This window comes from Carettochelys insculpta, chromosome 9 (assembly GCF_033958435.1).
Source record: "Carettochelys insculpta isolate YL-2023 chromosome 9, ASM3395843v1, whole genome shotgun sequence".
In the NCBI taxonomy this organism is placed as follows: Eukaryota; Metazoa; Chordata; order Testudines; family Carettochelyidae; genus Carettochelys; species Carettochelys insculpta.
The window spans coordinates 47750640-47763953 of NC_134145.1; the positions used below are offsets into that span (position 1 = coordinate 47750640).

General features: G+C 43.1%; 1 protein-coding gene across 1 annotated transcript; it reads left to right on the plus strand.

Annotated features, from left to right (window-relative positions):
- The first annotated feature begins 1172 nt into the window (after nt 1–1172).
- LOC142017490 (complement factor H-related protein 2-like) lies at nt 1173–10773 on the plus strand. Its single transcript, XM_075002394.1, has 6 exons — nt 1173–1203; nt 2528–2728; nt 5740–5940; nt 6025–6225; nt 7647–7829; nt 9932–10773. The coding sequence occupies exons 2-6, from the start codon at nt 2554–2556 to the stop codon at nt 10138–10140; spliced, it is 969 nt and encodes a 322-aa protein (XP_074858495.1). The 5' UTR covers nt 1173–1203; nt 2528–2553; the 3' UTR covers nt 10141–10773.
- Nucleotides 10774–13314: the final 2541 nt, after the last annotated feature.

The following is a 13314-nucleotide window of genomic DNA, read 5'->3' on the forward strand; positions in this document are numbered from 1 at the left end:
GCTTTCTGGCCTTTTCCTCATAAAGATAACATGTTTATATTCATTTAGTGCAATTTTAAATAAAATATAGCATTCAGAGGTACAACATCTTAATGGCAGTTGTATGCAAAAGGGTTGACATGCATGTTCTAGAGAAAATAAAATAACTCAGTTATGTAATAATAATTTAGACGTGTACAAGTTTACAAAAATCTTAGTAATGACTGAACCTTCTACAACTTCAGGAAAAACGTGTAAACAGTACATTTCTAAATCTAGTAAAACATTATTGTCAGTGGAAAAATGAGAACTCTTAATACAAACACAGAATCCTGAATTTTGAGAGCCAAATTTTTTTTAGTAGCTGTCCTTTACTTTGGTATGTCTTTCTTGTTCAATTCACACTCATTTACATCTTTATTGTTATTCTTTGTCTCAGATTTCACTCCTTCGCTTATCCAAACTTTTCTTTAGCCTGTGTTCTCTTATCGTTATTTTACCCTCAGTCTTTCAATAAGCAGATACCATGATAATTCCAAAATTCACAACACTATGGGGTAAATGCAGTGTGCATCCAATACCATGCATGGAAAGATGGTCATGGAGAAAGTAGGTGCTGCCCATGGAGGCACTTTTCAGTTCTACCCATGAAGCAGCAGTTGGGTCAAGGCCTCTTACTTTCTGTTTCCATGCTAGTCATTGCTCAAGGCACAATGGTGATATTAGTCAGGCAGGGATGACTGACCCAAAGAATTAACTAATTTCAAAAGCAACCCAGAATCAGGTCTAGAGAAAGTCTTACCATTGGTTTCTACCGTTAGTTGTTAATGAGAAGTATAATGCAGTGTCAACTTTAAAGCTATAACACAGCATTTTCTGGTCAATTCCAATATGAATAGAATGCTTTTTCACTTTTCCTTGCGATGTTTTCTGGTCAAACACAGCACAATGAAAGCACTCTTCTGTAACATTTGTGATCTTATAGCATATAATATAAATAGTCACTGATGTGCATATTTTTATATCGATACTTAATTTCAGAGGCTGTGGGAAAATGTGGTCGCCCACCCGTTATTGATGGAGGAGATATCTTGGTCTTTCCAAAGGAAGAATATGTATCAGGTTCAAGACTGGAATACAAATGCCAACGTTTTCGTAGAATGCAGGGTTCCGCAATTGTCATCTGTGAGTCTGGCCAATGGACAGACCCACCAGTTTGCTTAGGTAGGTACAAATAATCCATGATACTAAAAAGAATTGTCATAACTTATACAGTTGTGATATTTTTCATATTATGGCTCAAGTCAGAAATCAATTACACTGATGTAGTACCAGAGTAATTCCAACAACGTAAATGAAGTTATTCCTGATTTGCACCAGATATGTGCAAGGAAATCTCACGTTCTTTATTAGGAAATTAGTGTAGATATTCCAAAACGAAAAGATTAGAAAATGGCAAGCGTCCATACCACGATAGGTATTTAGAATACTCTGCCAAAATATATCTTAGTTAGAATCTGAAACAGCATTCAAAAGAAGTGAAAAGATATATTCAAATATACTACGAGTAGAAAAGATTTCAAATACGGCAGATGCTGTGAAATACAATTCAACAAGATATGGAAAAGCATGAGGAATATCAGTCATAGTTTTTAAGTACTAGGTGTAGTCAGGATGCTGGCATGACCAGCAGGTGAATCTGTTTTTGCACAGGGACAACTGTAATTGGCAGAAAACCTACGTAGTCAGCTCAACACCACCCTTCGTCCAACCTCCTCATGCTTAGAGTGAGGGGTAAGGAGTGGCTGGAATAGATGGTGATACAGCGATCCCCAATGGTGTGTGTGTGCGTGTGGTGGTGGTGGTGGGGTTGAATTTACAAGGAACTGATCATGTAGCAGGCCTGTGTATTCTGGACCTGCCTTCACAGCTCATGACTAGTCTGTCATGTGCCTTTTCTCTTGTGCTGTATCAACTACCCAAAGTTGGAGAGGGACGACAATAGGGAGACAGATAAGTGAATGTACATGATCGAATAGGCCAGATATGTACAAGGAATAAAAAATGAATATAAAATACACAACTCCAGTTTTTGCTGCCAGCCCCATTAAGTGATCGTAATCAGCTCCAGAAGATTGGCTGCCAGTGTTTCAACTTTCTGTTTGTGCTCTTGGTAGCCTTCTCCAAGTATGCTAATGTGTTGGCCAGCTATGCCTAGGTTCTGATCCACTTGCATAAGCTGAATGGCACAAAGAGGTTATATGGTAAAATAGATTCTAATGCTATCTCTCTCTGTTCAGTCTCCTCTCTGTGCCTTTCCACAGTATGCTTCCAGTTAATATGAAAGCCTTCTTCTCTAGAGCATCTTCTTGCTCTCTCAACCTTACCATCTCTTGTTTTCATTTCAAATGTTCCCTAAAAATATTGCCCTGCTTTATTTAGCTGTGTAAAACAGGAAGGCACTGGGTCTGTCTCAATAAAATTAGTGAATCAAATGTTCAGTGAGACAGTCACATGTGCACACTGAAATATGTTTTTTTGTTTCTAGAGCCATGTATAACATCCCCAGAAGAAATGGCAAAACGCAATATTCATCTGAAATGGACCTCAGAAACAAAAATTTATATGCAAAGTGGAGACTTGGTTGAACTTGAGTGTAATAATGGATATGTGAGGGATCCAACATCTTCTGCATTTAGAGTAGAGTGTGTTCAAGGAAAACTGGAATATCCTAAGTGTAAGAGAAGAGGTAAGTAAGCTACAATATCAGAGAATCATTTGACTGAAAGATTTCTTCATTTTATTCTGGAATTCTCAGTTTAAAAATAAAATTGCATCATTGTGTCAGATGCAAGAGAAACACGTGAAAAAGCAAAGCTCCTGTGCCTGATCGCCTGCTATCTAAATAGAACAGAGAAAGTCAAAGAGATGAAGCTATCATGCAAAACAATCCCTTTACTACCTGAATTGATATGATTGCCTTCTGACATCTGGTCCTCTTTATATTACCAGTAAAGTAGAATAATTTTGTAAATTTTCTTGTCTAACCTAAATTCTGTGGATGATCCAAATCCTCCTTGAGGCTGCTGATTTCCACTCTCATATACATTAATTTGTTTGCCCTCTGAAGCTGATATTTTAGCTCCTTCAGTCCTTATTGGAGCTTATCACTGTTAAGAAAATTCTTGTCGGGAAATCTTTCCTGATCTTGAGTTCCTGTGAAACCCTCTATCCATGAGGAGCAGTTTGCTTGTCACGTACTTTATCTTCCTGGCCTTTCTTCACTGTGAAGACTAGAGACTTCACTAGACTTCACTAGAGACTTTCTTGTTCCTGCCCCAACAAATGTTTATCTCAGATGGCAAGTCCTGTCTCATACCTTTTTTTGGTAACTACCAGCTTTTTCTTTAATTTCTATCTTGAAGTCTCTACCTCCATTTTCAGATCGTTTGAACTTCTTTGTCCATCTTTGCTGTTCCCCATCTTGGCTGGAGTGGTTAGCCATTATTCAGGGTCTTCAATCTTGATTTTTTTATTACGAAGAAAAATTGGGAATAGAGTTGGGTTTACTATGAAGCAGCTTTTTTCAATTACAAAGAATGTACACCAAGTCTTGTTTCTCTGAATGCGGAATGAACAAACAATGGGCAGAACCATCTCTGCTCAGAAGTCTAAGTCTGCCTTCACATTCTGCACGTTGTCCAGAAAATAATCTCACTTCTTTTCCTCAGGGCCAAAGGTCTTCTCTTGCTATTCACTGGATTTCTGGTAGCTTGTGACTCAGTCACAGGTAGCTGCACCAATTTATCCCTAGCTCCTGTGTTGATCCATGCCTAAGGACCAGGGCTGTACAATAGTCTTGAAGGTGTGCTTGTGTGAGACACAGCTGGGCTTGGCTTCTGAATTGCCTTTTCCTGGGCACTGCACCATTAACTCCACTTCCAATATTCCCTCCAATTTTTCCATTCATGTGTGGATAATTTTCCATCGATGTCCAGATTGTTATGTACACTGAGGCATGTGCACTTGGTGTGCACTACCAGTCAAAACAACTAACGGTCTGTGGACACCCTGCTAATCAGCCATCGTCTTTTGAATCTCTCAGGAGTGGCCGCACAAGCATACAGTGTACTTGGAACATTGGTCACAGCTAATAGCCTAAGTGCCATCTGCCATGAGGGGCTAGCTCATTTCCAGGGATAGCCCTTGAAAGCTGAGCTGATCAGATCTGGACCAGTGAGATCTGAAGGAGTGGGTCTGTCTCAGCAAAGTCCTCACCTAATAAATTATTGTGTTACTCTTTAAAGTGCTTTATGACTGCTTTTTTTGTTTTGTTAGAATACAGACTAAGATAGCTCCCTCTCTGTTACTATTGGACCGGTCAGAGTAATACAAGGCCACAGTACAGGTCCTGGTTATCTTGAACTCAAAGCCTAGGCAACACCTTGTATCGACTGAATAATGCAGAGAGGCCGAACTATAAAATAGAATGACTTGTAGGGGGTCTCCCTGTGCTCATCTGGGTCCAACCGTGGTCAAATTGTTCTTTTACGCACTACAGCTATGTCTACACTACAGAGTTTTGCAGACAAAATTGAGGTTTCATAGACAAAAGTCCTGGTGTGTTTACACACAAAAAGCATTTTGTAGACAGAAACTGTCAACAAAAAAGCTGTGTAGACGTTCTGGGGTGGGGCGAGGGCTCTTTTGCGGCATGAGCTGATCAAAAATTGATCCGCTTTCATGTGTAGACAGGATCTGTTGACACAAATTTTGTTGGAATATCTTTTCTGACATTAACTTCTCTCGAGAGATGCTTCTAGTGTAGATTACTGTTGTTTTGAAAGCTTCCATCAGTTGGATTTCCTCTTGTTCTTCTCCTAACAGTGTCCCAACCGGGGCTCCACCACACGTGCACTTGCCTCTCTTGCTCCTTTGATCAGAGAGCTCACATAATCGTGTCTGTTCAGCATAAATGTAGATCCTGTGCAGTCCCATGTTAACTAGCACTGTATGAGCTAATTGCCCTCAGTTCCTTCTCATGAAGCACGAAGCACCTTTCCACATGTAGAGTAATCCATTGGCTGATTATGACTTAAGTTTGGGCCCATTTACATTAGTCCAATTGTTGGCAGCATGATCCAAATCAGGGGTTAAGAAATTGCAAATGGCTTCTCACTTCCATATTCACACAGGTTATTTGCATACTCTCAGCAGAAAACAAGCAGTTTCGATGTAGTTCTGCCAGCAAAACCCCCCTCTGTCACCAAGTCCCTTGTCTCTGATATTTTTCAGGGATAAGGAGCTGGCAACAGAGGGGTTTTTGTCAATAAGACCACGTCTATGTCTGCTGAAAATATGCAAATGAACTTTGTGAATGTGCAAATGAGTGACTATTTGCATTTTTATGAACCTTCTTTTGCATCATGGTGCCAGCAGCCAGTCTGAATCTAGATGCAGCCTTGCTGAGTGACACAAAAAGGCAGATTTTTAAATCAGATCTGACTGACTATTGATTCACCTAGTCCCTGTCTCTTCTCTGCCCCTGCCCATAGTGACACCCCAGTTATTTCAAAAGCCTTCTTCTTCACTTACTTCCCATCTTCCCTTTTCTCATCACATATTTTGCAAGAATATTTCCCTGTTTTTGTTGGCTAAATAAATCATTAGGATCCAGGGTATGTCTCGGTGTAGTTAGTGATCAAATTGCAAATGATATGTCCATATACATGTACTAAAATTCTACATTTCTCTTTCCAGAATTATGCATCACTGCCCCAGAAGAAATGGAGAAAAACAATATTGGTCTGAGATGGACCTCAAAAACAAGAATGCAGTTAGAAAGCGGAGAGTTTGTTGAATTTGAGTGTAAAAATGGATATGTGAGGAATCCAACATCTTCTGCATTTAGAGTCCAGTGTGTGGAAGGGAAATTGGAATATCCTAATTGCAAGAGAGTAGGTAAACAGGTTCTATCTCAATGCAGTTATATTTCCAATTATACATCCATATGGACATGCTACAATTATACATGTCTCTTTCCAGAATTATGCGTCACTTCCCCAGAAGAAATGGAGAAAAACAATATCGGTCTGAAATGGACCTCAAAAACAATAATGCAATTAGAAAGCAGTGAGTTTGTTGAATTTGAGTGTAAAAATGGATATGTGAGGAATCCAACATCTTCTGCATTTAGAGTACAGTGTGTGGAAGGACATTTGGAATATCCTAATTGCAAGAGACCAGGTAAGCAATCACCAATATCTGGTGAATCACTGGGCCAAAAATATTTCTTAATTTTTATGGAGGAACTTCAGGTTTAAGAACTACAAAACCACCATTGTGATGGGTGCCATACCAACTTGCCGAAAATCCTTTTTCCTGACCTAAACTACTTGCAATCTAAATAGGGAAGACAAAGACTGTGTCTAGATTAGCACCCCCACCTTTTGAAAGGAAGATGCTGATGAGACACTTCAGGATATGCTAATGAGGCGCTGCAATGAATATGGTGATAGTTGTGGCACTTTGAAAGTGCTGCTTTTGATCGTGTGTGGCTTGTCTACATGGGGTCCTTTTTGAAAGGATCCTGCACACTTCAAAATCCCCTTACTCCTAGAACCAATCTTACCAAGAATTGAGAGAAGGAAATGGTGCTCCTGACAGAGCTGTTCAACACCCTATCTGAAAAAAAAAAAGTAAACAGTGACTTGGCAAAATTTGCAGATGGTACAGTATTTATTTTCAATAGTGAAGTACAACTAAGACTGCAAAGGCATTTTACTAAAGTTGGGTGACTGGACATCTTCCATTCCAATTTCATTTGCCTATCTTTGACTTACCACGTTTGGCCTGAGTATTCAGCCAATAGTTAAAATATTCTGTCTTATTTTTCTGTGAGATGGAAAAAATGGAGTTAAAAACCAGGTGTTTTCAAGACACAAACCAGGTGGGGGGCAGGTGATCCAGGAGAGGCTTGGCCCTTCCCAGCCTCCCCTGTGCCCCCCACACACATGGAGCTCACAGTGGTGTCCACAGGACTGGGTGCTGCCTCACGCCTGCTGTCATGCCTACATGCCAGGACCGCCATTCTTGGTATGTCTGGGGTCAGGCCAGCTCCCTTCTGGCGATCTGCCTTACAGGCATGGCAGGTTCTGGCAGCTCCCCCTGCCACAGCCCTGGGGTCTGTGGGTCATCCAGCCTCCATTGAGTCTGTAGCATGCTGTCACCCATGCCTAGGGGCTGCCTGCAGGGACCAGGTGGGACACTGTACCTTGCCTGTGGTTCCATGTGCTTGTACCACAGCATGAGGTCCCACCTGAGCTAGCCTGGTGATGCTTGAAGAACACCCTATCTGTGCCCACCTTCCATGCCCCAGGGTGTGTGGTGCACTGGGTACTTACTAGAGGAACCTCACCCAGCTCTGAAGACAGGTGATGGCCTGTCTGGTGGAGACCAACTGCAGGGTGATGATGAGGGTGCCGCTGCTTGCCTCAGACCCCATCTTTGTCTCTGGTTCCTGCAGGGCTTGGGTCCCAGGGTGCTGCTCCTCCTCCTCGGGCTCTGGCTGCAGGGTAGGCCTTCTGTTTTGTAATATTTGTGATCTTATGGCATTTATTATAAATAGTCACTGATGTACATATTTTTGTATCTCTACTTAATTTCAGAGGCTGCTGGAAAATGTGGTCGCCCACCTGTTATTGATGGAGGAGATATCTTGGTCTTTCCAAAGGAAGAATATGTGTCAGGTTCAAGACTGGAATACAAATGCCAACATTTTCATAGAATGCAGGGTTCCGCAATTGTCATCTGTGAATCTGGCCAATGGACAGACCCGCCAGTTTGCTTAGGTAGGTACAAATAATCCATGATACTAAAAAGAATTGTCATAAGTTATACAGTTGTGATATTTTTCATATTATGGCTCAAGTCAGAAATCAGCTACACTGTTGTAATATCAGAATAATTCCATCAGTATAAATGAAGTTATTCCTGATTTGCACCAGATATGTGGAAGGAAATCTCACATTCTTTATGAGAAAATCAGTGCAGATATTTCAAAAAGAAAATATTGGAAAATGGCAAATGTCCATACCATGACAGCTATTTAGAATACTCTGCCAAAATATATCTTAGTTAGAATCTGAAACAGCATTCAAAAGAAGTGAAAAGATATATTCAAATATACTACAAGTAGAAAAGATTTCAAATATGGCAGATGCTGTGAAATACAATTCAACAGGGTATGGAAAAGCATGAGGAATATCAGTCATAGCTTTTAAGTAGTAGGTGTAATCATGATGCTGGCATGACCAGCTTGTGATTCTGTTTTTGCACAGGGACAACTTTAATTGGCATAAAACCTACGTAGTCTTCTCGACACCACCCTTTGTCCAACCTCCTCATGCTCAGAGTGAGGAATAAGGGGTGGCTGGAGTGCATGGTGATACAGTGATCCCCAATGGTGTGTGTGCATGCATGTGTGTGAGGGGAGGTGGGGGTTCAATTTACAATGAACTGATTATGTAGCAGGCCTGTGTATTCTGGACGTGGCTTCATAGCTCACTACTAGTCTGTCATGTGCCTTTTCACTTGTGCCCTATCAACCACCCAAGCGCTGGGGAGGGACAACAATAGGGAGACTCATCTGTGAGATTTACATGATCGAATAGGCCAGATATGCACAAGGAATAAAAAATGAATGTAAACTACCCAACTCCAGTTATGAGAATTGAGTAGCTGCAATTGTTCTTTAAATCAATGTTTGCTGTCAGCCCCCACAGTGGGAGGTTGATGGAAGAAACTCTCTCAGACACTTTTCTTACTCCTCATGGCTGTGAGGAGTACTGGGGGTTGACGGTGGTGCCGTGATCAGTCAGTTAGAATGGCTCCGTTAAATGCTCTTAATCAAACCCCAGAAGATTGACTGCCAGTGTGTCAGCTTTCTGGCCATGCCTTTGGTAGCCTTCTCCAAGTATGCTAATCTCTTGGCCTGCTATGCCTGAGTTCTGATCCACTTGTGTCAGCTGAATGGCACAAAGAGGCCATATGAGCCGTGTCTACACGTGCACACTACTTCGAAGTTAACATCGACGTTAGGCGGCGAGACGTCGAAGCCGCTAACCCCATGAGGGGATAGGAATAGCGCCCTACTTCGACATTCAACGTCGAAGTAGGGACCGTGTAGTCGTTGTGTGTCCCGCAACATCGAAATTGCGGGGTCCGCCATGGCGGCCATCAGCTGAGGGGTTGAGAGACGCCCTCTCTCCAGCCCCTGCGGGGCTCTATGGTCATCGTGTGTAGCAGCCCTTAGCCCAGGGCTTCTGGCTGCTGCTGCCGCAGCTGGGGATCCATGCTGCATGCACAGGGTCTGCAACCAGTTGTCGGCTCTGTGGATCTTGTGTTGTTTAGTGCAACTGTGTCTGGTAAGGGCCCTTTAAGGGAGCGGCTTGCTGTTGAGTCCGCCCTGTGACCCTGTCTGCAGCTGTGCCTGGCACCCTTATTTCGATGTGTGCTACTTTGGCATGTAGACGTTCCCTCGCTGCGCCTATTTTGATGTTGCCAGCCCTGGAGGACGTGTAGACGTTATTCATCGAAATAGCCTATTTCAATGTCACTATATCGAAATAAGCTACTTCGAAGTAGGCTTCACATGTAGACGTATGGTAAAATAGATTCTAAGGCCATCTGTCTCTCTGTTCAGTCTCCTCTCTGTGCCTTTCCACAGTATGCTTCCAGTTAATATGAAAGCCTTCTTCTCTAGAACATCTTCTTGCTCTCTCAACCTAACCATCTCTCATTTGCATTTCAAATGTATCCTAAAAATATTGCCCTGCTTTATTTAGCTATGTAGAACATGAAGGCACCGGGTCTGTCTCAATACAATTAGTGAGTCAAATGATCAGTGAGAGACTCACATGTGTGTGCTGAAACTATGTTTTTTTGTTTCTAGAGCCATGTATAACATCCCCAGAAGAAATGGCAAAACGCAATATTCATCTGAAATGGACCTCAAAGACAAAAATATATGTGCAAGGTGGAGACTTGGTTGAACTTGAGTGTAATAATGGATATGTGAGGGATCCAACATCTTCTGCATTTAGAGTAGAGTGTGTTCAAGGGAAACTGGAATATCCTAAGTGTAAGAAAAGAGGTAAATAAGCTGCAATATCAGAGAATGATCTGACTGAAAGATTTCTTTATTTTATTCTGGAATTCTCAGTTTAAAAATAAAATGGCATCATTGTGTCAGATCTTATCTAAATTCTGTGGATGATCCAATTCCTCCTTGAGGCCACTGATTTCCACTCTCATGTACATTAATTTGTTTGCTCTCTGAAGCTGATATTTTAGCTCCTTTTTGAAAGCTGAGCTGACCAGATCTGGACCAGCTAATAGCCGAAGTGCCATCTGCCATGAGGGGCTAGCTCATTTCCAGGGATAGCCCCTTGAAAGCTGAGCTGATCAGATCTGGACCAGTGAGATCTGAAGAAGTGGGTCTGTCGCACCAAAGCTCCTCACCTAATAAATTATTGTGTTGCTCTTTAAAGTGCTAGATGACTGCTTTTGTTAGAATACAGTTTTGTTAGAATACAGACTAAGATAGCTCCCTCTCTGTTACTATTGGACCAGTCAGAATAATACAAACTCACAGTACAGGTCCCCGTATCCTTGATGCTTGCAGGACACGCCATCTTTGCCCACCTCCCATGTCCTAGGGTGTGTGATACACTGTGTACTTACCAGAGGAAACTTACCCAGCTCTGAAGACAGGTGGTGGCCTGTCTGGCCTGTCTGGTGAAGACCAACTGTAGGGTCATGATGAGGGTGCTGCTGCTTGCCTCAGACCTCATCTCTGTCTCTAGGTCTGGCAGGGGCTGGGTCCCAGGGTGTTGATGGGCATATGTGGAGAAGAAGTATTGTGTGCAGTGGAGGCAGGTGGTGGGTTCTGTCCCAGCTCTCCAGCTGTCATTGTGGGCTCTGGGGTTGAGGAGGGTCTTCTCTTCACTCCATGGGTACAACAGGGTCTGTACCTTGGTGCTGGTCCAGGAGCAAGCCCACCTCTTTTAGCCCTGTGGCAGGTCCTAGGACCCTCCAGTTAGTCCCTTAGGGCCCAGGGGAATTGTGTGGCATCTGCTGCTCAGCCAAGCTGCTGGCTGGCGTGGCTATAGGCATGTTGGAGGGAACCACGTGGCACTGTTTCTGCAATACTCACCTTCCTGCCACAAGGTTTCTCCGGCTCCCTGCGGCTTTCAGAAAGCCCAGAGGCAGGAACCATAGAGCATTGATGGCTGTGGACAAGGAATCCTCTAGAGCACCTGTATGGCAGCCTGGAGGCCTTTTCTGTTGACAGAAGACCTCCTAGAGGCTGGGTCGACATGGACCCATCTCCCGGCAGCTCCATGCTAATAATCAGCTTTGAAATTGCAAATGGCTGCTGATTATCATAGTCCCTTGGCTCATTAGCATTGCCGAGTGAGAGCTCGCTCTCGGCAGAGGGAAGTGCCAGTGGTGAAGAGGCTGTGTGGACGTGCCCCTGCCAGCAAAAAGCCCCTCTGTCACCAGCCCCTTATGCCTGGAAATTCAGAAGGGCTTTTTGAGAGCAGGGACACATCCGCACGGCCTCTTCACCGCCAGCGTCCCCCTCTGCTGAGAGCGAGCTCTTGAGCAGCTATACTGATGAGCCACGGGACCATGCTAATGAGCAGCCATTTGCAATTTCGAGGCTGCTCATTAGCATGGAGATGCTGGGAGAGCGGTTCCATGTAGATGCAGCCAGAATGTCCAGACAGGCTTTATATCAGCAGATCTCTGTCACAGAGATGATCTGCCTTGTGGGGAGTGGGATAACACTGTCGTCAAAACTGCCACATTCTGGTGATTTACCTTTGACAGGACACCTTGGGAATGTAAACACTGAGTGGGTTTTGCTGATAAACTGCCAGTTTTATCGACCAACCCCTCTAGTGTAGACATAGCCTCAGAGTAGATGGAAGTTTGGTATAAAGCTTTCTCAAACTGTTGTCATTCTGCTGAGACAGTCATCCAGGGGCCTAATTATGCAGTGTATATGCTCTGTATGAGCACATGAATCCAAATAATAGCAACTTTACAGGAAACTGTAGAGTTTTTCCATAATGAAACATATGCATAAGGCTGGTGTGTTGACACTGGGCAGGGGACAGACAGGAGGAAGGCTGTGTCTACACTTGCATTCCTCTTTTGAAAGAGGCATGCAAATGAGGTAAATTAAAAATGCAAATGTGGCGCAAATTTGCATATCTGACAACTCATTCGCATATTCTAATTTCAAAAGAGCTTCTTCTGAAAGAAGAAAGCCAGTGTAGATGCTGCTTTTTTGAAAGTAAACCCATCTTTGAAAGAATCCTTCTTCCATTTATTTCATGCTCTTTTGAAATTAGGATATGCAAATGATATGCCAAATATGCAAAGTTCTACCTCACCTGCATTTTCAATTTGCCTCATTTGCATGCATCTTTCGAAAGGGGAATGCAAGTGTAGATGCACCTGAAGTGTTAGGTACTCTGGAATAGGATTATTTTGACATGACTGTGCACACTGTGGTGTGGATGCCAGAGCCCTATGTTAAAGCATAAATCATAAATTCCTTAAACTAGCTCAATTGATTCAAGTCTCTCTATCCCCAGGCTGTACAAACTTCCTGTAGGTTAGTAACACGCTTACTGGCTGTGTCTACACTTGTCAAAAACTTCGAAATGGCCATTGAAATGGCCATTTTGGAGTTTACTAATGAAGCGCTGAAATACATATTCAGCACCTCATTAGCATGCGGGTGGCCGCGGCATTTCGACACTGACATGGCTCGCCGCCACGTGACTCGTCTAGATGGGGCTCCTTTTCGAAAGGACCCCGTCTACTTCGAAGTCTCCTTATTCCCATCTGCTCATAGGAATAAGGGGACTTTGAAGTCGCAGAAGTCCTTTTGAAAAGGAGCCCTGTCTGGATGAGCTGCGCGGCGGCGAGCTGCATCAATTTCGAAGTGCCGTGGCCACCCACATGCTAATGAGATGCTGAATATGTATTTCAGTGCTTCATTAGTAAACTTCGAAATGGCCATTTGCATGGCCATTCCGAAGTTCTTGGCGAGTGTAGACATAGCCACTGTGAGCTATCAAAACCCAGTTGATGGAAAGATTCATTTTGTTTTATCTTGCATCATTCTGCAGGTTGAACTTCTCTAGTCCAGCACCATGGTACCTCACCAGTGCTGAACAAGAGAATTTGCTGGACCACAGGAAGTCAATATTGTTGAGCAGCATTGCCAACATTTCCACTGCTTGCTGGGCTCTTAGA

Excerpts from the sequence above, each read along its gene's own strand:
- LOC142017490 (XM_075002394.1), top strand. The coding sequence starts at position 2,554 with ATGGCAAAACGCAATATTCATCTGAAATGGACCTCAGAAACAAAAATT. Across the intron at positions 5,941-6,024 it reads TCCTAATTGCAAGAGAGTAG|AATTATGCGTCACTTCCCCA; the intron begins GTAAACAGGTTC and ends GTCTCTTTCCAG. Across the intron at positions 7,830-9,931 it reads AGACCCGCCAGTTTGCTTAG|AGCCATGTATAACATCCCCA; the intron begins GTAGGTACAAAT and ends TTTTGTTTCTAG.